This window comes from Monodelphis domestica, chromosome 4 (assembly GCF_027887165.1).
Source record: "Monodelphis domestica isolate mMonDom1 chromosome 4, mMonDom1.pri, whole genome shotgun sequence".
Classification (NCBI taxonomy): Eukaryota; Metazoa; Chordata; class Mammalia; order Didelphimorphia; family Didelphidae; genus Monodelphis; species Monodelphis domestica.
In genome coordinates this window covers 319,130,168-319,157,913 of record NC_077230.1, presented here as the reverse complement: position 1 = coordinate 319,157,913, position 27,746 = coordinate 319,130,168, and the positions used below count along the sequence as shown (strand labels likewise).

At 36.3% G+C, this 27,746-nt stretch overlaps 1 protein-coding gene, 1 long non-coding RNA gene and 1 pseudogene across 8 annotated transcripts in view; 2 read left to right on the top strand and 1 right to left on the bottom strand.

Annotated features, from left to right (window-relative positions):
* SPRYD7 (SPRY domain containing 7) overlaps window positions 1-18,103 on the bottom strand; it is a 31,697-nt gene extending 13,594 nt beyond the window's left edge. The window contains exons 1-4 of one of the 6 annotated variants that reach the window (XM_001368591.5): window positions 17,468-18,103; window positions 12,965-13,081; window positions 4,999-5,165; window positions 357-459 (exon numbers count right to left, since the gene is read on the bottom strand). In XM_001368591.5, the coding sequence (XP_001368628.1) occupies window positions 357-459; window positions 4,999-5,165; window positions 12,965-13,081; window positions 17,468-17,573 (493 nt within the window). In that variant the 5' untranslated portion in view covers window positions 17,574-18,103. The other 5 variants (XM_056794830.1, XM_007495406.3, XM_056794829.1 and 2 more) reach the window with 5 other exon arrangements.
* On the top strand, window positions 5,455-7,627 carry LOC130458864 (riboflavin kinase-like; annotated as a pseudogene).
* LOC107649008 (uncharacterized) lies at window positions 16,950-20,084 on the top strand. 2 transcript variants are annotated; one of them, XR_008911414.1, is made up of 2 exons: window positions 16,950-17,304; window positions 19,631-20,084. It is a non-coding gene; the product is annotated as an uncharacterized LOC107649008 (long non-coding RNA). The 2 variants fall into 2 exon arrangements; XR_008911415.1 differs by lacking the exon at window positions 16,950-17,304 and adding an exon at window positions 18,123-18,957.
* Window positions 20,085-27,746: the final 7,662 nt, after the last annotated feature.

Below are 27,746 nucleotides of genomic sequence, written 5' to 3'. Positions count from 1 at the left end.
CATTGCTCCAGGTATTTTAGTCCCTCCATTGATCTCAGAGTGTGCTCTGAGTAAAAGATTTTTTTCTTTTTCTGCTTTTTCCCTCCCTTTTCCGCTTCCCCTTCCCCTCCCCTCACTCTCCTCTCTATCCCTCCACCTCCTTTTTCTCCCCTTCTTTTCTCCTCTGAGGGGAAAAGAAATGAGTCACTTAACCCTTTTTGCCTTAGTTTCCTCATCTGTAAGATGACCTGTAGAAGAAAATGGCAAATCAGTGTCTTTGCTAAGAAAACCCCAAATGGGATTGCAAAGGGTTAGACATAATTGAAACAACTAAACAACAATAAAAAGCTGAACAAAAATTTAAATACTTAGCTTACCATATACAACAGGATACACTGTCCCTCGTATACCTGATGCTGGACAGTGCATATTCTTTCCATTCAAATACACATTTAATTCTACATGGTCATACGTAATACCCTAGGGAGAAAGTGAAAAATGTTTGTCTTTTAATACACAATTTTTAATATGCAATAGATCTAACTGATATATCCCTTACAATCAAGTTGAAAATGGTAGGATATAATTCTCCACATTCCCATAAAAAATACATCTTCCAAAAAACACACTGGATCTTTTGTTGTCGGGAGGCACAGAAATACAAAAAACTAAGCAAGAAAGAGTCACGTGACTAGAGGATCTAACACTAATGCTTTCATTAAGAATTAAAAAGACTTTAAATTTTGCTAATTGAATCAAACAATTTAATTGCATTAAAGTTGGTTTAAAACTAAAAAAAAAAGATATCAAACACTCCCATTTTAAGTTTTAACAAAATAGCTATATGATATGAATTTTTATACTTTATGTTTCTAAAAAATTATATAAAAGTAACAAACAAGTAGAGATCTTCTAAAGTTCAAGATGAAAATTACTGGTTTCCATGCTTACGAACTGACTTCCATTGGATAATACTCATTTTGGGTAGTTTTCAAAGTGTGAAACATGTTTCTGTAAGCCTCAATTTATTATACTGGTTTATACACTGAGGTTTTATTTTTGCTTAAAGGCAATATGGTATAGTAGAAAGTGAATCACATTAAGAACCAGGGGAGAGACGAGCTAAAATTCAAACATTTCCTGCTTTTTTAATCCTGAGTAAGTCATTGACACCTCTCAGCCTTAATTTCCTCATCTATAAAATTCAGTTGATAAAGCTTAAAATCTAGTGTAAAAATCAATTCAGATAAAAGCGACTTAAGTGGCACAGTGACTAGAACACCAGGTCTGGGGCCAGGAAGCCCATGGTTCAATCAAATCTGGCCTCAGAACCCTTCTAGCTGAATTACCCTAAGCAAATCACTTAACTGTTTCCCAAGCCCTTGTCCTTCTGTCTTAAGAGTAGTTAGTATGGCAGAAAATAATATTTTAAAAATATCAATTGAGAATATGAGTACGGGATCACAGTTTTAAAAATGGAAGGAACCTTAGAAGCCATTGGGCCATCTAGTCCAACATTTTATAGATAAGGAAATTGAGACCAAGGGAGGTTTCCAGAGCCACAAAATAAGTATCAGAGCTGGGATCTGAACCCAAGTCCTTTGAAATTAATTAGTTTCCAAAAGATCAGATATATTATATAGCTTTTGTGGTTCAAAGTAAGCTGGGAAAACTAAAGCCACAAAAAGAGAAAAAAATAAGAGTAGCCTGGAATATGAAATGGAAAAAAAAAACACCTTATCTTACACTTTTGTTTCCCAAAAAACTATAATCATAGAAGTGACTAAGAAGTAATTTTTTTCTAAGTAAATTAATTTCAAATAGACCACATAAAAAGGCTATTTTCTGTGACTTCTTGATAAATAGGGATGAAATACGTTTGTGAAAAAAAGTCACTTTATAGCTCTTTTCAAAATTCTTATAATTCCTTTAAATGTTTCTTTTATTTAAAGTTTTACAAATTATGTTCTTGTGAGCATGAATTTCTTGTAATTGGAAAGAGGTGCTGGTTCTTTTAAAAGAAAGAAGTTTGGTCCTTTTTAAAAGCAAGTAGTTAATCTCTTCTGGAAAAAAGAGTTAATTGATAAAGGAACAACTATCTGAAGAAAGAACACAAATACCAGATGAGATTCAAGGCAGGAATGGAAATTTGCCTGACAATGAGAAAGAATCATCCTCAACAGGCCTCATGGTCTCTCTCTACAAATTATACATTAGCAATTATTTTGTGGGGCTGCTTAAGGGATGTCTATAGAAAATGTCCTACAGTACCAGGAGCTAATGTCATGGCCTGCCCACCTTCTGCCTATTCTAGATAATATACCAAGGATTAGTGGGCAGTGACTTATGCCACCCTTGGAATTTGCTTTTGGAATACAATTCCAAGTGAAGAGAATCAAAACAAAGTAGTAAATAAGTGTTATTACTCTAATCTTTGAGTAAACAATGATGGATTAGTGAAAAATGTACTTAGTACTCAGTACATACTTGAGGATGTATTAAATTTTGCTCCATATTAAATATGATCTATTTAGATTAAATTAATTAGTGGTAAAATTTAATAACACTCAGTTATAGCTAACTCTTTTTTGGTAAGGAATTCTATTTTTATATAAAAAAACAAAATTTTCTTTTTACATCTATAAAAAAAAAAATCTAGCTGTTTAATCTGAAACCATAACAAAAACACCACTGCCCACATGGTGGCAGCACAGTCTAATTGTAGGCAAAATAAGTAGCAAGAAATAAATAGAATCTAGAGGGCTAGTCTCACAAACTCAAATTTATAAAGTGAGGACATAACAACACCAAAGTAAAAAGGGGACAAGGAAGTAAGACACATGATATATCTCTGAGTCTAAGCCAATTCTTTTAGAAAAAATTATTAATTTTAAATTAACAAGTATTTATTTCCTCCCCTCTACCCCTCAAAATAAAACCAAAATCTTTATAATGATCTAAAACAGTTCTTTATGGTCTATAAGTTTTATGACTTTGACATCAATGACACAAAAACAGCTCCACTACATGTATTATATAGAACTTTTGGGTGAAAATTTTATATAAATACATGTTGTCAGTAAAGATTTTCTAAACTGAAATTGAAAATGTGTTTTTAGAATAGAATTTACATTCCTCAAAAATTACATACAAGAAAGAAAACAATAGTCTAAGGAATTCACCTTGAGTATCTATTGTTAATAGCAGAGTTCTTAAGGATTAAATGGTGAAGAAATACATTTCTAGAAGTCATTTGACCAAATACAGAATCTTAATGTTCTTGAACTTGATGCAGAATATATAAGCTGAAACATTTTCCACACATGAAAATGTTTTTCTGGCCCTGCAAAACATTCTACTTTTCTGATGCTACTGTTGGCAATTGGGTAAAATTTGTTCTTAACTATTATAAACATTTAGGATATGAAGATGAAGTTACCATAACATGGAAGGATAACAAGTAACAAATGTTTTACTCTTCTAATTCCTTGACCCATCTCATATATACTTTGCCTTCGTTGGTCCTCCTTCTATCCAAACTGGCACAAAAACTCAAGGTCTGATTTGATAATGTTGAATGGCTTGCTAATGGTTGGTTAAATCTGGCAGTCTGTGATATCAGTCAGCACAACTTCAGAACTCGACTTTCATGGCAAGGGAGCAAAGACAGGAAGGCAAGACAAAGTTAAGGATAAGGTTCAATGAGTCAACAACAAAAAAAAAACCATTTGTTACTTATTACCCTTTCTTATGTTTTAACTTCATCTTTGTAGTATAAACAAGTTGACAGTATCCATTTAACTTTAAGATTCTGTCCTTAAAAATAACCAATTGAGAAAGGATGTTCCATGCTGTGGACATCTGGCAATGATCTAAATAAATGAAACCCAAACCCAGAACCAATTACTGTATAATATTTAAGTGGGGAAACCAGTAAAAGTAGATATTTAGAAATGGTTAAAACACTTCATCTCTTAAAAAAGAAAACTTTCCCCATATCTCCCTAAAAACAAATAAATAAATAAATAAATAAATGAATGACATTCAATAAGCCTTTATACAAAGACTTAAAAACAGCTTTTTCATTAACAGCAAAATGGAGGAAACATCATCTATCCTAAATTGGCTTCCATACTTTTTTCTTTGTTCTTTTGATACCTTCTTAGATTTTACCTTACCTGAATTTCTTTTGCTGTAAGTCTTGCCTCATTTCTTAAATGTTTCCTATGAGCTAATATTTAATGATGTTATAAGAGCAAAAAATACAAGGTCAATATTAAATCCTTCCTAAACATAAGTGTCTCTGTTTTAGGAAGTCTACTCCTAGTAGCTCCTAACTATTAAACAATCTGTGCTAACTAGTAATAAGAAATAGTTGGAAAGCAAAGAAAACAGTAAAAATGGCAAATAGTTTGGGTTTGTATCTGCAACAAAATAACTACAAATCAGTTTTAAAATCACAATACTATGACTTTACAGAATTTTGAAAATTTGATGAAGAGAATTTTAATCCTTTGAAGACCAATTTCTCTGATAAGCTGGTATGATCCTCTAAAAGATGCTAATTAAGAAAGTTAAGTAAAATATTATAGATGCAAATTAAGCAAAATTTTATAGATATTTCTTAAACAAGTTCCTAGTCTCAGAAGTATTTATGACACCCTAACACGAGACTCAGTAACTTCTGTAAAATGTTATGGCAAGGTGCACTTTTTTCTTTCAAGAATGCCAAATCTAGATAAAGGCTGTTTAATACATGTCAGAACCTGCCATTGATCCTCCCAAGCAGGGAGTACTTTGTGCCAAAGAATCAAGGCCCAGAGTAATCTTAAAGGCAAAGGGAATTTAGAATGATAAGAGCAAACATTACAACTACTATTTTTGACACAGGGACATAGGTTGCTAACCCCTATCATTGAGTATTGACATTCAATTACAATTTCCTCAGACAAAAATATGGATTGTCTTAAAGTAATCTAAATATATTATTGTGAAAACAAATTTCATAAATAAACTTACTACTACATCTCCTTCCTGTGGAAGATTATTTGCTGGCAGCCTATTCTTTTCCTCATTGTTGTGGTAGAGAGCTCCATCATTCCTCATCACAAGGCTATGAACATCTCGGCCAAGAGGAATCTGATTCAAATTAACTTTCTGTGTTGCCACTCCAATGCCCCAAATCCCTAAGAACATAATATTGGAAATGATTCACTGAACTGAAGAATAAAAATGAAGAAATGGGTCAAATTTTCAGGTGTACTTATTTTGAAAGAAATAGTAATACCTTGAAAAATTAAACAATGTTATCTCAATAAATCTCAAGTACCAATAAATCTATTCATTTAAAAAAATTAGAAACCTCACTCTATATTATGTTTGTAATCAATGGTTCTGAACCTTTTGTTTAAAATAATTTTGAAGATTTCCATGATAGTACCTGTACTACATATAGTGTTGGAGTTAAAGCTCAAAATGACGGTATGTAGTTTTTTATAGTAGCAAAGATCTTAAGAGAGTATATGTCTGTTGACTGGGTAATGGTAATAAAGCTTTTTGTCATATAAATAGAATAGTATTGAACTTTAAAAAATGATGAAGATTAAGAATACAGAGAATCATGGAGAGACTTAAATTTATTAAAATGAAGAAAATAGAAATAGGAAAACAATCTATACACTGATTACAATAATACAAATGCAAGAAATAGCCACATGGTGGAGTAGAGAGGGAACCAGGTCTGAAATCAGAAAGATCAGAAAAATTGACATTCCAATCTGACCTCCAACACTTACTATGTGACCCTGGGCAAGTCACTTAACCCTTCCTGCTTCAGTTTTTTCATCTGCAAAATGAGTTGGAGAAGGCAATGGCAAACCACTTCATTATCTTTGCTAAGAAAACCCAAAATGGGGTCACAAACAATCAGGCACAGCTTAAAAAAATGAGTGGACAATAAAAATGCAAACAAAATCAAATAAAATGAAAATGAATGTTGTGGATTTATAATAATCAAGAAGCTTAACTCTGAAGACTCTATCTTCTTTCTTTGTAGAGATGAGGGACTAATATGAACAACTTTGTGGAACTTTTTTCCTTTTTTTTTTAAACAAGGGATAGCTTTTTGGGAGATGGAAAGAGATATACTGGGAAATGAAGTGGATGTAAAAATAAACTATATCACAAGGCATCTAGGTGGTTCAGTATATAGTGAGTCAAATCTATAGGCAGGAGGTCTTAGATTTAGATCTGGCCTCAGACACTTCCTAGCTATATGATACTTAACCTTAATTGCCCTCTTCTTCCCACTCTTTTGCCTTAGAACCAACACTTAGTATCAATTCTAAGATGAAAGGTAAAGGGTTTTTTGTTTTTTGTTTTTTTTTTAACCCTTACCTTCCGTCTTGGAGTCAATACTGTGTTTTGGCTCCAAGGCAGAAGAGTGGTAAGGGCTAGGCAATGGGGGTCAAGTGACTTGCCCAGGGTCACATAGCTGGGAAGTGGCTGAGGCCAAATTTGAACCTAGGACCTCCCGTCTCTAGGCCTGGTCATTTTTTTTTAAGTTAAATTAATTAGAAAATAAATAGGGAGCAGATGGGTGGCTCAGTGGCTTGAGATCCCAGGCTTAAAATAAACAAATAATCAAATCAACAAATAAATAAATAAATGAACCGAGTTGCAGTTTCTGTTTGGTCAGTGGTATGCAGAGGTTCTCTCTCTCACCCTCCGTCCCCAGCATTCCAAGGTAGTCGTTGGGTGCAAGTCTCGAGTTGTCAGCTCTTGTTTGCTCTCCTGTCTGCCTTGAGCCTTTAGGAATCTCTTTCTTTCTCTCTCCCCATTCCACCCTCCCCTCACTCCCAGCTGGACCGGGGGAACCTTTGCCCTGATCTTGACAGCGGCCCCCTTGGACTCTCAGCCTGGGCCACCTCCCATGTCCGGAGCCAGCAGCACAATAAAGCACCTGCCTTATTTCTGCTGGGAGACGGTGGTGAGGGGCTTCAGCCAGGGCTCCAAGCAGCTGGGCATCCCCACAGCTAACTTTCCTGAGCAAGTTGTTGATAATCTTCCAAATGATTTATCTTGTGGAATTTACTATGGTTGGGCCTCTGTTGGAAATGGAAGTGTCCATAAGATGGTTTTAAGCATAGGATGGAACCCATACTACAGGAATCTAAAAGAATCTGTGGAAACTCACATTATACATACCTTCAAAGAGGACTACCAGAGAACTTTAGTTCAATTGATGCTCTTATTTCAGCAATTCAAGATGATATTGAAGAAGCTAAGAAACAGCTGGATTTACCAGAACATTTGAAACTCAAAAAACATAATTTCTTCCATTTGCCAGAAAGCAAAATAATAAAAGGCCACTATCATTTTATTTTCTTGTTTACTTTTGTGCCTTGTATTCCACTACTTTTATCATTGCTACAGCCTTGTATTTGGTTAGCTTAAGAAAATATTCCCAATATCTGTGAATTAGTTTATATAATACAACATAGTTACCATTTTATGCTTAAATTAATGTTACATTAAACCCATCATGCAGCAGTATGAAAAAAGTTCATTTAAAAATCAAGCCTTTAAAAAATATGTTGAACTATACATAGGCTTCATAAAACACCACAGTAAAAGCAGAGAGCATAAACGGGTCTTAAGTCTTTTTATGACAGAAATATATGTATAAATGTTAAAACAGTTGGCTTAGCTATTTCATTTACTAAAAATGAAAATAGATATCACTCGTAGTGGTGAAGGATTTGTATAATACTAATGACTTGCAAATAATGCTACTAGATCGAGATGCCATGGAGAAGTAAAAGAAGCATTATGAAAAACTTTGGCAGATGCCCTAAAAGGAAGAAATGGTAGTGTTTGTGTGTCTGATATATGTAGTGCAATATATTTTGTTAAAGATAAGATTTTGTGAAACTTCATTTTGTTTTGGATTATTTATTAAAAGAAGTTTCTTATTAGGGTCAAATAATTGCACTGTTTTCCATTTTATATTTATTTTCTTGACTCATCTTGTAAGGGCTTTTGAATCTTAAAAAAAAATAGTTCAAAGTTATAACTCAATTCCATTTGTTTTTTTCCTTTTTTTCATCATAAAGGGTTTTGTTTGTAATCAAAATTATTTGAACTTTTTATTCCTCAAGCTTTCTTTCTATTAATAATTTCCAATTTATGATCTTTCTACAGAACGTAGTAACTCATTAAAATGGGGGGGGGAAGTAGTCAGAAGTAAACAGTTGGTTAGAAAAAGCCAAAGTTGAGCTAATGTCTTCCAGAGGGAAAACATTTAAGGGCCAATTAAATTATAAAATATATTTTAAAAGTTATTTAACTTATTTTAAATGTGATTATGTTGTTAAGCATGTGTAAGCTCTGCTGTAGTTAATACTAGTCTCACTAGTAGCTATAACTTGAAAAAAGATTTAAGGTTTTTATAGGTTTCTTTAAATCTTCCCCTCTTAATCCCATATACTTGCTTTCAAATAAATACCCGATTTTTAAAAAATAAAAAGAAATTTGGATTATTAGGAAAATATACCCATATGTAATTTGTTTTTTGTATGTAATCTGTTTTAAGCCTCTAAAATAACAAGATTATCTCTAGTTTATAAACCAAAAGAGAACGTAATAGAGATCTTGGCCATCCCCAAATCACTTCTTTTAACTTATCTTAAAGGGAACTTCATTGTGTAGTGCCTTAAAAATCAAAATGTGCAGTAGACATTCTTAGAATGTTAAAAGAAAAAAGTTTAGGTTTATAAACAATAATATCCCTTGAGGAAAACTAGTTTAAAAAAAGCAAAAACTAATGGAGGATAAGAGGATGGCTCACTTAAATTAAGTGTTTTAGATTACTTTGTAAAGGACTTGTTTTGGCAACAAAGCACTTCAGGGGATTATTGCTTTTATTTTCTATGTTTTAATATTTAATCAGCAAACCCATAATTTGTCTAGTAATAAAATATTAGTGATTTTAGAAAGTAGAGATTAGAAGCAAATACAACTTGCTTATTAGAGCAGCTTTAAAATTTGGCTTTAGAAAGTTAAATCACTTGTCTTGCTATTATAACATTTGTATTTCACTTGTGACTAGCATTTTGTTAGATATCAGCCATTACTTTTTGATTGGACATTTATTGCTTTTGATGTTTGGACTTTGGGGAATTAGTTATAAAACACTGATAATTGTGGGGGGGGGGGTTGGTTAACAATCAAATGTCTACAGAAATTAAAATAAATCTTGATTCAATATTAAAAAAAGAAAAGAAATAAACCATATCATTAAAAATCTAAGTTAAAACAAAAGATAATGCTTAGTTCTCATATGGATTTGAAAACTTCTCACAATAATTCTGAGAGCCCTACTAGGTTCCGCAGCCTACAGATTCAGAACCAGTGGTCTAATAAGGGTAAAGAACCAAGCAGTTTGGACAGGAAAAAAATTTTAGAATTGTGTTTGGAGTTCTGCTCCTCAGTTCTCCTATGTCTCACATTCTCCTAATGTATAAAGTAACAAATAATATTTGCCACCAAATACTATTACCATATTACTGAAATACAGATCCAACACTTCACTGTTTCAGAGAAAAGAACTAAATTCTTAAACACTAAGCAAAAGCTCTTGCTAGCAGGGACTATCAAACTGGCAAGGGACAGCAAAAGATCCTATTTCTACACAAATTAATCATAATTTGGAGACTTAACAGACCAGAAGGAAGATAAGATTTTTCCAGCCATAGAATCTACTGCTATGTTGTGAGTAGAGCTGTGCTTCTTTAAAGATACAGCACTCAGTGAATAAAACCGAAAATGCTTAGAGGACTGAAATAAGTATTAATACTTGGAAGGGGGAAAATGAATGACAAAGTTGATTTGGGACTATATTTATATGGTATGGAATTGTTTATTAAATGTAATGAATTTAATAATGTCTTATCAGTTATATAATATCTGAATACATTTTGAATGTTTTCAAAATAAGTTTTGGCTTCAAGTGAGTGAAAAGAATTTTGGAGCTAGGCAGAGCCAAGATAGTGTAGTAGTCAGGGACCCATCCGAGCTCTCCCAAATTCTCCTCAGAACAAAGAGGAGGATTTATGAAAGGCAGGATAACAGGGACCCTTATCACAGTTTCAGAGCTAAAAAGAGTGCTTGTGGTTGTTCACAGTATAGGCCAGGAAAGCAGTAATCACACATCTCCTTAGATCCCACCATTCTATTAAAACTGAAAATTTAAAGACCCCCAATGAGAGCAACATGAAAAATTGAAAGTGGGCAGTGTTCTCTCAAACCCTGATGCACAGTCTAACTTTAAGATAAATCTAAAAGCAAGAAATAGGCTAGAAAATGAATAAATGACAATAGAAAGTTACTGTGGTGACAGGGAAGATCAAGGTGAAAATGCATTAGAAGATAATGAAGTCAAAACAATGACATGCAAAGCCTCAAAGAAAAATGTGAATTAGTGACAGAACACCCCCCTCCCTCAAACTGCCACAAAAAGAATTCCTGGAAGATCTCAAAAAATATTTTTTAAAAGGTAGGGGGAAAATTGGAGGGAAAATGAATTGTGTAAGAAATTTATCAGCTTAAAACCCTGGAGAAAATAACATCTTAAAACTGAAAATAATCCTTTAAAAAGCAGAAATGGCCAAATGGAAAAGGATTCACTGAAAAAAGGATCTCACTAAAAAAAATAGAATTTGTCAAATGGAAAAGGAAGCACAAAAAGCTCATGGGAGAAAATAATTCCTTAAAAAATCAGAATTGGGCATGTGGAAGCTAATCACTTTATGAGACACCAAGAATATACATAAGACTCTATGTTCTTTAGCTCACAGGGAAAATCCCCTTTTGAGGTACATTTTCCCAGAGAAGTTGTTCCCAGAGTCCCAGAGTTTGACTATCCAGAGGTAGTGGCTGATCAGAGCATTGTCTTCCTTATCCTGTTGAAAGACTTATTCTTTATAACTACTTTAGACGGTTCTGTGTTTTTCAGGGTTGACAAAAGAAAAATCAAATTATGTTCAAGTATTTACATTCCTACATCGAAGATGAAACTTGTAATTGCTAAGAACATTATCTTTATTACAACAGTTAAAAGGAGTATACATAGACAGAAGGGATGGGATGATTTAAAGAAAAATTAAGGAGTGAGAAACAGGGATGCACTGGGAGAATAAGGGAGAGGTAGAATGAGCAAATTATCTCACCAAAGAGATGTAAAAGGAAGACCTTTTATAGTAGAGGGGAATGGTGGGAGGCAGTGCTTGAACTTTAATCTCACTGAAATTAGATCAAAGAGTTTAACATACATACTCCGTTGGATACAGAAATCTATTTTGCCCTATAGGGAAGTAGGAAGGGAGGGAGAATAAAAGAAATGAGGGGAGATAGAAATGAGGGTGGATTGGGGAAGACAGCAATTAAAAGAAAAACATTTATAAGGGACAGAGTGAAAGGAGGAGAAATGGGAAAAATGGGATGCAGGGAAATACACAGTAATGACCACTGTGAAAATGAATTGGATGAACTCACAAATAAATTGGAAGGGGAATAGCTGGATAGATTAAAAACTAGGATCCCACAATATACTGTTTACACACACTTGAAACAGAGAGACACATAGAGTTAAAATAAGGGACTGGAACAGAATTTATTATTCTTCAATTGAAGTTAAAAAAAAGGAGGGAAAGTAATCATGATCTCAGACAAAGAAAAAGCAAAAATACATCTAATTAAAAGAGATAAACAGGGAGAAAATGGCATTTTGGTGTAAGAAGTCAACTGACAAAACAAAGCCTAAATAAAGAGATTACTTTTGGATTTAGATTTATTTTATACACTCTAAGAATTCTATATTTTAAACTAACTTTGGAAACAAACACCAAAGAAATTTTGGATTTTTGTCAATTCACCTAATAAACATTGGTGTCTGTCTCTCTCTCCCTCCTTCTCTCTCTCTCTCTCTCTCTCTCTCTCTCTCTCTCTCTCTCTCTCTCTCTCTCTCTCTCTCTCTCTCTCTCTCTCTGTCTCTCTCTCCCCCCCCCCCCTTATCTCCAACTATTGTAGTTTCCTCTTAGAAAAGCACAATATCGTAAGAAAACAATAGCTAGATCTTTAGAGGTATAAGCTGGTTATGGTAAATAATTCATTGGAGAGACTAGTCTCCTAAAGAATCACAGGGGAAAATTGTGAAGAGTGAATCAAACTTTCTTTGTCTATCAATCAGCAACTTTTAAATCAATCAAAAACTTGAGCACCCCTACTTAAAACTTAGTAAGAGAATTTGCAAGTCACTTGCTAAAGTGGGTGACAACTCCAAAGGTCACTCACTGCCTTGCCCCTGGGTAGTGCTAGGCAAGTTGAAAGACTGTGATTGGTTCCCGTAAAGTGAGGAAGGGACACGAAGTGACATGGAAAAAGGACTATAAAAAGTCCTGAACTTTCTGTCCAAGGGACTTCACCTTTTGGACTTCTCCTTTGAACTTCTTCTCCTTGAGACTGCTTCTTTGGAGGACAGCTTCGGAGATTCTGCATCGGTGAGCTGGACTGAAGGAGGAGACTCTTTCCCTGAATCCTACATTGGCTTGCTGGGTGAGTAGCTGGCCTACTTTTCCTGGCTTCTAGAGAGAGACTGGCTCCGGAGAGGCCTTCCCTTCTTGGAGGAGGCTGTATTGGTAGAATGCTTGCTGAAGACATTACTGGGTCCTCTGGCTGAAGGTTACCAAGGCCTGCCGGGGCTAAGCCAGTCACCGGAGCAACATTTAGGGTGATAAGCTAGATATTTCTCTACCCTCCTCTGACATTTCTCCTCTTTCACTCTTTCCACCTCTTTGTAAATAAAGCTACTAAAAATCATTTTGACTTAAGCTATAGTATTTTTAAATCAGTGACCACAATATTACTTTAGGACTTTCATATTAGCATAAAACCCTAAATTTTTATATTCTTATACAACTTAACCAACCTGTGGATTGGATTTTGAATTCGAAGTAGCTTTTGTTCTGATGCAAAGGTGCATTAGCTAAACAACCTCCTGTCCCACATATTCTTCTTCCATTTTTGACAATGACAACATCTGTTCCTAAAAAAAAAAAATACAAACTAGTTAGACATTAAAAACATTATACAATTTTCCTTTCATTCCAATCTCCATTAGGAAAGCAATTCTGTTTTTAAAAGATAGAAAACATATTAATGCAATCCCCTACTGACAGCATTTCTTTCTTAAATAAGAGAATTTTACATGTAATAGTCATTTGTTGATAGAAACTAAAATATTTCATTTTGGTATAAAATAGTTCTTCTAAATTATATTTAATAAATAAAAATCTTCCAGAGTAGAAAGAACCTATATAAACCCAGTTGTTAGCCAATTACTTAAATTATTTAACTTAAACTAATACATATAGCTTTAAAAATAATACCAAGGCATGTGTTATAAATGAGCCTAATTTTTGAAGCCAATAGTTGTGCTGGATAGTTCAGAGACAAATATATTTAGACATCTGTGCTTGTGAAGCTACTAAACATTCAAAGAAAGTTAAATAATCATAGAACTTAGCAAATTTTCATTAAGACAGCTGTTAATTGCAGAATATTGCAAATGAGTAGCTAAACAGTCTGGCAATTCTATCATTAAATATATTTTGCTCTTTTAAAATTTAACTTTAACTTAAATTATATGGTGTAGAAGGTTGATTTGGGAAACATTAAATTTTGTTAATGAAACTTGTTAATTGTAAAACTATGTAAATTTTTAAAATCTTGGTAGAGAAAAGCATTTGCATCTGGAAATAAGAGAATTAAGAAAACTATAGGATACTATGCTTTTAAAAATGTGATGTAATGTAAAAGAATGTAAGAATGCTAATGTAAGAATGAGAAAATGATTGCCATTCAATATCTATGGAATGGTGTCACAATTTGGGTTTGGTAATATCACAAAGGTATCACTAGCTTAACAGGATTTGAATCTGTCAATACTTGATGCAACTCCTATGGAAAAATACTACAGGAAGGTAGGGTATAGTGTTAATGACAAAAACAGAATCAGTCACTAACTGAGGCACAACAATAGAAAAACTGGATTTGGAGTCAGAGAATCTGGGTTCAAATCTGCTTTTGTACCTTGTTTCACCATAGATAAATCACTTAACCTCGAAAGGCTCCAATTTCCTTATCAGTAAAATTGGGACAATGATACTTTGAGAGAATTTGTCAAGGATATTGAGATTGCATCATTTTTAATAAAAACAAAGATTGCTACCTAATTTCTAATGAGCAGCATTCTGAGTTTTACAATCAGTTCAATGGGGGCAGCAGGATGGCTCAGTGAATAGAATGCCAGGCCCAGAATCAGGAGGTCTTAGATTCAAATTTGGTCTCAGACACTTCCTACCTGGGTGACCCTGGGCAAGTCACTTAACCCTAATTATCTAACCCTTACCACTCCTCCACCTTGGAACTGGCACATGTATTAATTCAAAGACAGAAGACAAGGCTGATGTGTGTGTGTATACACACACATATATATATCAGTTCAATGGCTAGATGACTAAGACTTCTTCTAAGCCTTAAATTAATGGAAACTAAACTAAACTTAGATCTTTGGATGTAAGCAGTCAATTAAGATAATTTGGATGTCAGACGTGTGAGTACTTTCCCCTTCAATGATGCAGAACCCAACTTTGGCATGCTTTCTCTTCTGCAGCTACTTTTATCCATTGTTCCTCCTGGGGATCCAATGGAGTGCAAAGGCCATTCATATAATGTCTCCACAAAAATGCATGGGACAGTGATGACAGAGGTGCGACTCTCTTTTAAACTATACAAAATTAAGAACAGTCTTTACTAGAAATCCATTAGTGTCTGCTGAATCCAATAAAAATGAAAGGAAAAAAACCCTCAGTATCCTTAACAAATTCTTTCTCCAATAACATCTGGTTTTTCTAAATGTCTGTTGTTTCAAATGAATATTGCCACACTCTGCCTCCCCCATATGAGATACTATATCAGGTACTTTATTTTTTTTTTAACTTTTATCTTTATTTTATTCCATTAACAAATTTCACATTAAGTTTTCTAAGTTAAATGATTCATGGTATCTCCCTTCCCCTCTTCCTGAAGTTGACAAGCAATTCAACTGGGTTATACATGTATTTATCACTCAAAACATATTTCCATATTATTCATTTTTCAAAGAGAATAATCTTATAAAACCAAAATCCCAAACCATATACCCAAATAAACAAGTGATAAATCATGTTTTCAACTGCATTTCTACTCCAACAGTTCTTTCTCTGGAGGTGGACAGCATTTTTTTTTCATAAAAGTCTCTTAGAATTGTCCTTGATCATTGTATTACTGTTAGTACCAAAGTCTTATCACATTTGATCATCTCACAATATTTCAGTTACTGTGTAAAATGTTCTCCTGGATCTGCTTATTTCATTTTGCAAAATTTCATAAGCATTTCCACGTTTTTCTGAAATCATCCTGTTCATCATTTTTTATAGCACAATAGTATTGTCACCATTATCATATACCACAACTTGTTCAGCTATTCCCCAATTAAGAGATATCCCTTTAATTTCCAATTCTTTGCCACCACAAAAAGTGCAGCTATAAATATTTTTATACAAACAGGTCGTTTCCCATTTTAAAAAAATCTCTTTGGGATACAGACCTAGTAGTGTATACCAGACAATTTAAATACCTCAAAAGACATGGCCAAACATGAATCTAACATGGATTACATTTTATGGGATTTCTTTCCTTAAAGCATCAAAAAAGACTAGTCTCCCTATATATTTCAAAACAATAACTATGGGAATGGTGTTCATATAGGGACATACATCACCAAACATTTAAAAGTACATATTATTTACTGTGTGTGGAGAAGGAGAGAGAGAAAATAGGGAGAAGAATATCACCAAGCCTGGAAAAGGAGAAGACTATTACTGCTAAGAGTAACAGGGAAAGATTTGATGGAAATTTAGAATTTTGACTTTTTAGTGTTTAATTTCAGATAGCACCAGGACATCTCATGGGTGTATCACTGTGAGATATCCAGATCTTTTTAAGATGGAGGAAATCTATGATAGAAATATATTTGGTTAAGTCCACATAAAGATAATTATATGGTTCTATGTCAAGAGAATGTATGAACTACTCACAGGATTAAGTAGAAAATTATAAAAGAGTAAACCATAAAAGATGGGGTCTTGAGATACAACCACAACAGCAGCTATGGATGTTTCTATTGGAAATAGCTTAGTGACTGATGTGACATATCAAATAGTGGATTAAGAAAAAGATGGAGTGGATATAAATATAAAACATTGTGGAAAACTTCAAGAGTGGGAGACCCCCATTGCCTAGCCCTTACTGATCTTCTACCTTAGAACCAATACAAAGTATTGGTAAGACATTAGGTTACGGTTTAAAAAAATAAAAATTATACAAATGAAAAAACTATGAGTGGGGCCACTAGATGACTCAATGAAGATAGAGTGCTGTACCTGGAATTAGTTCAGATGTGGCCTCAGACACTTAACAGCTGTGACCCTAGTCAAGTCACTTAACTGTGTTTGCCTCAGTTTCCTCATCTGTAAAATGAGCTGGAGAAGAAAATAGCAAACCACTCTAGTATCTCTGCCAAGAAAACCCCCAAACAAGGACATGGAGAGAGGGACATGACTGAACAACGATAATGAGCGGGGTGGAAAATAAATGAAGGGCTTTGAAGAAGGGCTAATAGATAAAAAATCGGGGGAGGGGGGTAAATGACTTCTATTATGAATATGTTAATTTTTTCAGCTTTCTATGTTAAGTCCTAAGTAAGAATTATTATTATTAATTCATCTCCTAATTTATCCCGTGTATATACGCTGTATGTAGCTGTTTAGATGTTGTCTCCTTGTATTCCTTGAACGCAGGGCCGATTTTCAAGTGCCTTCAATCTCCAAGTTATCCTGTATACATTCGGTTTGTAGGTAGTCTGTATGTTGTCTCCCCTACACTGTGACCTCTTTGTGCCTTTCTTTGTAACTCTGGCTGCTTAGGCCAGTGCCTGGGAGGCAGTAGGCGCTTAATAAATGCTTGTAGACTTGACTAGACTTGGGAGGAAGGCTTAGGTAAAGTCACCTATCAGGGCAAAGATCATTTGAAAACAAACACGCAGGTCTCGCTTGGAGCTTCCGTGCAGCAGGAGTTGCTTGCCCCTAGTCCCCGGCCTCTGCCCTCCTCACCTGCCGCTAGAGCCAAAGGGAAACGGGAAAAATCCACGGGGGAATAGAAACCTAGGTAACGGGGAGCTTTTTTTCCTGGCCTGCTGGAGGAGGGGTCGCGCTGCAGTCTTCAACACTGAGCACAGGGAGGCGGAGGAGGGGGAAGGGCCAGCCCCTTTTGACCCAAAAAGGAGCTATTGGGGTGGTGGTGGGGGGAAACGCGAGAAGGCCTTCCTTACCCATGTGCTGCGTGTCTAGTTGCACGGCCGGCATCTCCTTCAGTTGGATGTGGCCGGACCCGGAGTCGCCGCAGCAGCGAAGACAACAAAAGACAGAGGCCGCCATCGCGCCGAGGCCGCCTCTGTTGGGGGTCGGGGCCGAGGCGATGCAAGCGCAGGCTCAGGTTCAAGCTCAAGCTCGGGCTTCGGCTTCGGCTCCGGCTCCGGCACCGGTGGCACCGCCCCCTCCACCCCAACCTCTACGCCCGCCAATCAATCCGCCCAGGGCTCCCCGCCTCGGACCATGGCACAGCGACCCCACAGGCTCGGAGGACTCAGCGCAGGTGGCACTCGAAGCCGACTTCCTGCTAACAGACCCCTACTGCATCGGCCTAGCACGCAAGTCGCGTAGGAAGGAATTTCCTGTGGGTGAAGCTCGACGAGAGCGGGGCGGGGCCGCGGAGGAATCTGTTCACTACCACGAATATTCACGAAAGGGCGGAGCCGTGTGAGGCGATCGCGCCACCGTCGAATCACTGCGCGCCCTCGTGCATTAATTGTTATGCATGCATAGGCCTGTGCTAGGCTCGCGCGCTCCTTATGGGTTGGGAGGAAACGGCCGCGACCCACACGTCTGCTGGTCTCCTTTTCCTATATTGGGTATGGGTGTGTTTTATTTCCCAGAGGGCTGTTCCTTTTGGTGGTATATCGTGATAATACCTAAAATATCTCTTAAAACTGTTCACTTGGAAGGCTGAGAGTAAGGTCAGATAGGGATAGGATTTCTCTTAAAATGTGTCTTTTTACATTCCTCTCACCCCTTCTTAGGGGGCGGGGCTGAGGGCCCTCCAAATATGAGAACCCCTGAAAAAAAAGATGGGAGAGACCTACAAGATATTACAACTTTCTAAGCTTCTCAAAGTCTAGGCCCCACAAAGAGCAAGTGGCAGGATTCTAAATGGAACCTAGAAAGTAAAGAGGAGGGAAAAAGCCTTTATTAAGCTCCTATGTGCCCAGCTCCACCTTTTACAATCTCTCATACAAAGACAAAACATCTTTTCCAGTTATATCGTGATATACTGAAGCAAAGAGGCTGGTTAGAATATAACTAGTTAACGTGATGGCAAAAAAAAAAAACACAAAAAAACCCTGTCAACAAGATGATTATCCAAAGATTAGGCAATGACTGAACAAATTATAGAATGCTGATGTGATAGAATGTTGTTGAACTTTATGAAATGATGAATCTAGAATTCAAAGAATCAGGAGAACAATCTATCATGGGGTTTTGAGTCCAGTTGCTTCTAGATGACTGAATGATCTTGAACCAGTCATTGTTTATCAAGAGAAGCAGATTAATGAAGTAGAAAGAATAGTGGACTTGGAGTGGACAGTGATTTCAAATCTTGACTCTGCTCTGTACTTCACAGTCTGACCTTGGACAAATAACCTTCATAAATCTTAGCATCTTCACCTGTAAAATGAAGAGCTTGGTCTAGACAATGTTTGAGGTGATATTTTCTCTTTCATCTCTACTTCCAAGGAGCAATCTCTTAATCCATATCTCAAAGTTGGAAGAGGTCTGGGGAACTGACTTAACTAGATCAACCTATAGGAAAATAAAAATACACAGCAGGAATGCTCAAGTACCTAACAACTGGCACCCTTAGCTTGAAGATAGCTCTGCAGTGAGGGGCAACAATTTCCCAGGACCACCCAAGCAATTTTTGGAGAGTAGTTACAAAAACTTTTCCTTACAGATTACATAAATTTGCTTGATTGTAATTGTCCTAGCCACTGCTCCTGGTTCTGCCCTTTGGGGCTCAGCAAAACAAGAAGTTGCTCTAATTGGAGAAAAGTTGCCATAAACTAGAGCCCCATTCTAATCTATAGAGAAAAATCTCGACTAGTTGATGAGAGAGTGTGTGGGTGCCTTGAATTTTTTTCTCCTTTTTGCTGGAGAGGACAAATATGTAAACTTAACCCAGTCCCACACAGGAAGTGTCTAGTATGAAACGTGAGACAGCTAAAAACTAAAGCAATCAGCAGAGACTTCAACACCCCAAGCTAATTAGTGATTTTGTCGGGAAGAGAGAGAGGTGCTTAGGGTTTTTTTTTTAACTGCTTTTTTCTTTCTTTCCTGGCAGAGATGCTTCCTCATCTTTCTATCTGTCTGTTTTGCAGGATGTCTGCAAGAGTGAGATAAGCAACCGAGGACCCCTCCCACCAACGCACCTGGGAGCTGACAGTTCCTGACTGCCAGATCTGTCCGGATAGGCAAGATTATTATAGAAGCAGCTGCCAAGAGAACTCACAGTTTCCCCACCCCCAACACCAAGAGTGCTTGTTCAGGCAGTTAATTATACCTTTATCTCCTTTTGCTGAATGAATCTGTAGGGTCTCTGGGATCAGGAGTCTCTTGGCTATCTGCTATAATCAAATTGTACCTTAAAGATTAATCTGGCCTACACCCTGGTAAAATAAGCTTAGTTTAGACTACATTCAAATGAATCCGAACTAAAGTTGGGGAGAGTGTTGAGGAATGATGTATCTTTACAAGGTCCTACTTACTAATATTGCTTATGGGTTTTGAGGGAATTATCTTGAGAATAAAAGAATTTTCTTAGAGTTAAATTTATTCAACCTGTCCTCTGGTCACTTATTCTCTTTTCAGACATATGATGTCCTGAAAATAAATCAAGAAAAAAGCTTTTTTTTTTTTTTTTAACTCTTACTTTGTATTGGTTCCAAGGGCAGAATGGACTAGGGAGTTAAAGTTAAATGATTTGCCCAGGGTCACAATCTAGGAAGAGTTTGAGGTTATATTTGAACCCAGGACCTCATTTCCAGTCCTGGCTCTCTGTCTTCTGAGGAAGACAGAAGTCTCCTGTCCCCTCAGGAAAGCTTTAACCTTCATTGATGACTTTTAGATCTGAAAGATTCTATAGACTTAGTAATTAAGTAATGGAGACAAGTAATCATGAAAATCATGAAAATAGAAAATGAGTGTACCCAAAACAAACTTCATTCAGGATAACCAGTGCCTTTGGGGAGGTTACTGTTACCAAAAGTCTTAATATTAGATTAATTGTTCTGAATGTTTCCCTTTGGAAACCTAATTCTAAGGATTTTCCTTTTGTAACCATAAGTATCCTTGACTCAAAATGAAAGCTTTCATTTTTAAACTCAACTCACTCTCATTCACCCTGCATGTTTAATCTGTTGCTACATCTCAGTTATTTCTATCTTCACAACATCTATAAATCCCCTTCTCTCTATTCAGACATAATCCTAATCCAGGTGGTTTATGACTTCTCACCTGGATTTACACAATAGCCTTCTAATTGGTCTCAAATCTCTTACCTACTCCAATCCATTTTCCATTCACTGCCAATGTGATTTTTTTTTATCTTTCCATGTAACTCCAATTGCCCCATCCCCCCCACTCCTCAATGAGTAACTCCTTATTGCCTCCTTAGACTAGCCACACATTTCTTTGGCATTTTAAGCTCTTCATATCCTGAGCTTTTCATACCTTTGCAGCCTTTTTACACTTTATTCTCTTCCATTTTCTGGCAACACCAGCTTACTTTCAGTTTCTCAAATAAATTACACTCCATATCCTAGCTCCAAATCTTGGCTGTTCCTTTTTCTGAAAATGCTCTTCCCTCTCACTTCTGTGTATTATTTTCCCTGATTTCCATCAAGACTCAGTTCGAATACCAACTATTCCAGGAGGCCTTTCAGAGTTCTCCCAAGGAGCTAAAGCTAATTGCTTCCCTTTTCAGAGTGCCTTCCATTTACTCTATAATGTAACTTATAGATACAGTCTCTAGTTTTTATCAGATATGTTAAATTTATTAGTAGGGGATTATCTGAGCCTGCAAAACTCTCTTCTGAACCAGATTAAAATGTAATTAGGAAAGGTTTAATAAATAAAAATCTTAACAATATTAATTTATGGCTTTCTAAGTCAATAGCCTTCAAGGATCATTTTCTATACAATAACACTGGTTGCTGTCACATAGAACGATGCCATTGGTACATGTTATTTACCTCATTAAAATATATTGTAACTGCTTTGAAATAATATAATTGCCAGGTGCTGCCAAATGTCAGTTTCTACTTTTTCATTGTCTTTTGTTTCTATTCTACTCAATGTAGAATGTCTACTCATTGTTTCTACTCTACTCATACAATTGTCATCCTACTTCCGTGCCTTACCACTCTTATGTGATCTACTTGTATTGCCTAATAATTTGTCATGCCTTTAGCCTCTCCCTTGTCCAAACCATTCTCCACACCCAGATACTAAAGTGATTTTGTTGTGGGGAGCTGAAGATTAACCCTTTGTTCAGGGAGGGTGCCCTTTCAAGAATGACAGACTCTGGTGGAAACCCTTTAAAGATAGAGAGATTTATTTAGGTTGAATGGTCAGGATGAAGCATGCAAGACCAACTGCCTTCCTGAACAGAGAAAAGTTCAAGGATTTTTACATCCTAAAGGGATAGGTTCTAAGTGACTTGGAAAGGAAAGATGGGGAGGGAGATGAACAATGGGAACAAAGAAGGGGGTCAATCAAGGGAGAAAATAGGTAACAGAATAGGTGCCTTTGTGTCTGGATACTTAAAACATAAGCATACATCGTTTATAATATCCTGATCATAAAGGTGAGTCTGGGGCATGGTAGAAGTATATATCCTTTATGACATCCTGATCATGTTGCCTATCTTGAGAGACCTAGGGATGTTTGGGATCATAAGTGATGTTTGAGATGTAGGGATCATAAAGGTGGGTAAGTTATCTAGAGAAACCTAATGTGTTTGAGATGTAAAAAGAGGTATCCCATCATGCTCAGACCCTTATCTTAAGGCTAGTGTAAATACATCCAAAGCTTAGAGGATCCTATATTCAGCTTCCAGCCCTACAAGGTGAATTCCTCATGTAATCTTTGACCTGTGGTGTCTCTAGGAATTTGGAGTGTACTGGGGGACCCTGGTGCCCACCACAATTATCCTTAAGTATAAGAATACTTTCCCCTTCACACAATAAACTGCAATATAGATCTCATTACCACTAGGATCAAATATGAACTCAGGCATTTAAAATTTAAAGCCTTTCACAACCTGACACCAATTTACTATTCCAGAGTCATTACACATTACTTTCTTTTACTTACTCTATAGCACAACCAAACTGTTCTTATCATTGTTCCTCATAGAAGAAATTCTTTCTCATTGTCCCCTGTGCCTGAACTGTATTCCTTTGTTACCTCTATCTCTTAGAATCTTTTGTTTTCCTTAAGTTGCTACATTTTACATGAAGCCTCTCCTGAGCTTCCTAGCTACTAATACTTTGTTTCTCCTGATAATTTTGTTTTATATGTATTCACAAATATTTATATATGTAAGTTTGAACTGCCCTTATAGTACATAAGCTCTTTGAGGAATAAGCTTTCACTTTTGCCTTTGTATCCTTGGCATTGAGTACAATGCTTGGGAAATAGGAGGCAGTTGGGTGATTGATTGTTTTTTGTTCCTTATGAGCTTCTTTTAGTGTTTCTGGGTTGTTGTTTTTTTTTTTTTGAGATCCTAGGATAAAATAATATCTTTCCTAGGACAACTTCTCCCACCTGCACTTGAATTGACTGGGCTGCTTCTACCATCAAGGTTTTAAGGGTAACTGTGAGGAGCTGGGTTTTTACTTCTATAGCTAATGAATCCCTGTCAGTATGTTTCACACTAATAATCAGCCAAAGTCTAAGTGAGAACAGTAGATACAAAAACATTATCCACAAGACATCCAGCTAGAACAAACAAATTACAAAAGTAGTGAGGAACATGTCTAAAGAACATGATAAAGGGATAATTCATAAATTCTCATTATGGAAGTTTTTTTCCTTTGTAGGCTTCAAGATGTTTCCTTTACATGTAGCTCTATGTCAAGTTCTAGGGATGGGTGCCTTTGTAGAGTTCATAGCTGGGACTTTCATTTGCCACAAAGGGCAATTCTTCCTGAAGCAGGCTTTCCTTGAATGTCTGTTAGACTATTATTAATACAATCTCTCAGATGAAGTTATAAAAGATCATATAGGAGCACTCTCGTCTCTATCTGTCTCTCTCTCTCTCTCTCTCTCTCTCTCTCTCCCCCCCCCCCCCTTCTTTTCCCTCTCCCTCTACTCGTCTCCCTTTACCTGTGTATCTTTGTCTCTGTCAAGTTTCTCTTTGTGGATGGAGTAATTGAACTAAGATGCAACACCTGACATTTATACATTTTAACTACAGCTTCTTAAACCTAATTACTTTAGTCAATACAATGAAGCCTAGATTAACTAGAAGGAAAGAATTAATATTTTGATTAATTTACATTTAACAATACTTTTTTGGGCATCAATTCTTTTTTTTTTTAAACCCTTACCTTCTGTCTTGGAGTCAATACTGTGTATTGGCTCCAAGGCAGAAGAGTGGTAAGGGCTAGGCAATGGGGGTCAAGTGACTTGCCCAGGGTCACACAGCTGGGCATAAATTCTTCCAACTGAAAAATTTCTAAATATATTAATGTACTTTCTGCCTTAGTAAGTAAATAACATCATTTCTTGATGACTTGATCTTACAGTGCTCTGGGATAATCATTTTATATAGACAATAATTTTCATCTCCTTATACTGTAAGCATAGTGTGAGGACTGAATATTCACTGCAACCACAATTTAGGTTAATCTGCTTCTAACTAAAACATTGGTTTCTTATCATTTGCCTCCTTCTACTTAATATGAATGCAATTAGTTAAAACATAGATTTCTGAGGCCTTTATAGATAGATGATTTACTCTACTACCCTTATTTTATGGATGAAGAAAGTAATATTCAAGGAAGTTATGAGGTCCAAGGTCCATAGATAGTAACTAACAGAGAATGAATTTCAACCTGGGTCCTCAGATTCCAAATCTAGCACTCTGTCTACATTGCACCTTGGGTATTGTTATAGTTAAAATTAAATCATGAGGCTGCTATTGGCTTTAGTAGCTTTATTACATCAAAGTTGTGATAATAAAAAGAGGGAAATGTGGGAAAGAGATAGAGAGTTGATTAGCTTACTACCTCTATTTGCTGTTTGATGAATTGAAGCTCACCACTGACAGGGGTTTCTTTAGGTTCCAAGTTCCAGCCAGAAGAGTGTGTGTGTGAGAGAGAGAGGGCAGAGCCTTGGTCTTGCCTTATAAGCAGTTTTCTCTACCCACACCACATCACACCTCAGGAACCAATCATAGTTCCTTAATTTGCCTGGCACCACCCAGGTGGAACAGTGCCAATGGAATCAGTTTCCCATCTTGTTGGTTTCAACTTCCTTTCTATACTTGCACTTCTTAGTGGTAAAGGATCTTCAGGTCCCTAGTTGATGATGTCAAAAACAACATAATGGGGAGGGGACTTCCCTTCCCACAAAATATTTTCTAATCCAATCAACAAACAAATAATTATTTAATGTCTGCTATATAGGGGCAGCTAGTTGGCTCAGTGGATTTAGAGCCAGGTGTGGAAATGAGAGTTTTTGGGTTCAAATCTAGCCTCGGACACTTCTTAGCTGTGTGACCCTGGGCAAGTCACTTAACCCCCATTGCCTAGCCCTTACCACTCTTCTGCCTTGGAATTCAATACACAGTATTGGTTCTAAGATGGAAAGTGGGGGGCGGGGGGGTGCAGAGCCAAGATGGCAACTTAGTAGCAATGAAAGCTGAAAGTCCTCTGACAATCCTTCCAAACCAATTTTTAAAAAGCACCTCAAAATAATAGTAAAAAATCAACAGCAAGACAAAGTGAGGGAGCTCTCCCACTGAATATAACTTGAAAGGTAGGCAGTTGATTTTTGCAGGATTTTCACAGGATAAGGGGGAACCAGAAGCAAAACTGCACACAGAGGAGGGCTGGCTGATCTCCCCACCCCTTCCAAATCTACTGCACCAGGTTCTGAGCCTGGGCATAAACCAGATTTGAGATCCTGGGACCCTGCCTAAATAAACAACAGAGCACCCCACATCTACCACTTGACATTCCAGGTCCTGGCACCAGCCTGCAGTGAGACCCAGAAGTCCATAGAGCTTGGCCCTTTCAAGCCTGCACTCTGGTGAAGACTTAGTCCCAAGGCAAAATAGTTCTTAATGCTGAGACCTACAAGCCATCAACAAAGGAGATAGTATCAGCAGTTTTCAAAACTCCCAATCCATAGGTAAAATAAAGCTGAGAAAATGACCAAACAGCAAAAGAAACACTTAACCCTAGAAAATGTCTATGGAGACAGAGCAAAACAAAATCAGCAGGGAACAGTGAGATCCAAGCAACCACATGCAGAACTTCAAAGAAGAACAGGAATTGGTCTCACACTCTGTAAGAACTTAAAAAGGCATTTTAATACCAAGTAAGACAAGTTGAAGAAAAATGGGGAAAAGAAATGAAAGTAATGCAAAATTAAAATACCTGCTTAAAAAGCAAAATTGGTCAACTGGAGAAAGAAGCACAAAAGTCCAATGAAGAAGAGAGTTTCTTAAGAAACAAAATTGACCTACTTGAAAAAAATCCAATGAAGAAGAGTTCCATGAAAAGTAGAATGGACCAAATGAAAAAAGGAGGCTCAAAAGCTCATGGAAGAAATTCTTTAGAAATTAGAATTGGACAAATAGAACTAATAACTTCATGAGAAGAAACATCAAGAAACAATAAAATCAAATCAAAAGAATGAAAAAATAGACTATATGAAATATCTCATTAAAAAAAAAAAACTGACCTGGAAAATAGATCCAGGAGAGACAATTTAAGAATTATTGGACTATCTGAAAGTCATGATCTAAGATGGAAGGTAAGAGTTTTTTTTTTAGTCTACTGTATATAAGGCATTATAGTTGGTGTTTAAGGGTGTACAGTCATATAATACCCACTTTCTGTCATAAAGGGCAGTGAACACACTTTTTGATATGCAATATTTCTTAAATTCATCTAGAATTGGAATAGCTCTTGGATACAAAGCAATTCTGTCAAGGAGTGCCTTGAAATAGACATTCTCCCCAGAAAAGCTCTTGATCTCAGATTTAGAAGGGATATTTCAGATATGGAAGGCCATCTGAGGAAGCTCCCCCAACCCCGACATCCTGACAGCTTTTGCTTGAAAACCTCTGGAAACACTGGGAGACCAACTTCTTGTGGCACAGTTACTTGAAGATTTCTATCTCCACATGTAGGATGATGCTGCATCCTTGAAGTGTGTGATACAGACATCATTAGACTGCATAAGTGTCCCAGTAGCCTTTATATATCAATTTTAAACTTTACAAAGTGTTTTATATATTGTCTCATTTGATCCTCACAATAGACATATGAGGTAAGCCCTATTATCATTTCTGTTTTACAGATGAGAAAACTAAATGACTCATCCAGGGTCCCACAGCTAGTAGATATCTATGGCAGAATTTAGACTCAGGTGTTCCTGTTTGCAAATTCAGTACTCAATGCAATATGCTGTCTAGATGCTTAGTAAGTAAATTCCTGAGACTTTATCTGGTATGTCCTAAAAAGTCTTAGTCTAGTTTTAACTATTACTAGCAATTTTAAGCATTATTATTAAAAATAGTTGCTAGTAAATATTTTTTAAACTTTTACTATCTTAAATCTACTAAGAATTCAGGACCCCCTGTATTACCTTAACCAATAGCTTTTACCAATTAAATATTTGTAAATTACTGATTAGTAAAATTTTCAGTTAGCAGAGTTAACCAATTTAGCTAGTAAAATCACCCAGATGATAAAATTACATAAAAATTACCCACATGACCACACATAGTCTTGGGAATCATCTCCTTTAAGTTGAAAGTTGAAGCCTTGATAGAATATGAGACCTTCAAGATAGATCAAGAAGATCAAGAAAGAGAGCATCTCTGACTCTAATGGTATCTGTACTATACTTCAAGGAGGCAGGATTAACTTACTTATGGAGATAGGAATCTTTAGGTAATTGTGTCACAGAAAAGTAGGTCTCCCAGTGTTTCCAGAGTTTTTCAAGCAAAGTCTTCAACATAAGGGAAAACTTTCTAACAATTAGAATCGCTTATAAGTGAAATGGCTGGATGACAATTCTGGATGTCCAACATAGTGTAGAAGAAATTCTTTTTCAGGTATGTGTTGAGTCAGTCAGCAGAATTTCTTCCACTCTGAGATTGTGTATGTGCATGTATATACTTGAGTTTATGTGCTTCTGTAACAATACTCCTGTCAAGATTTGGACTTGGGTAGATCTGGGATATTTCAGATAGAA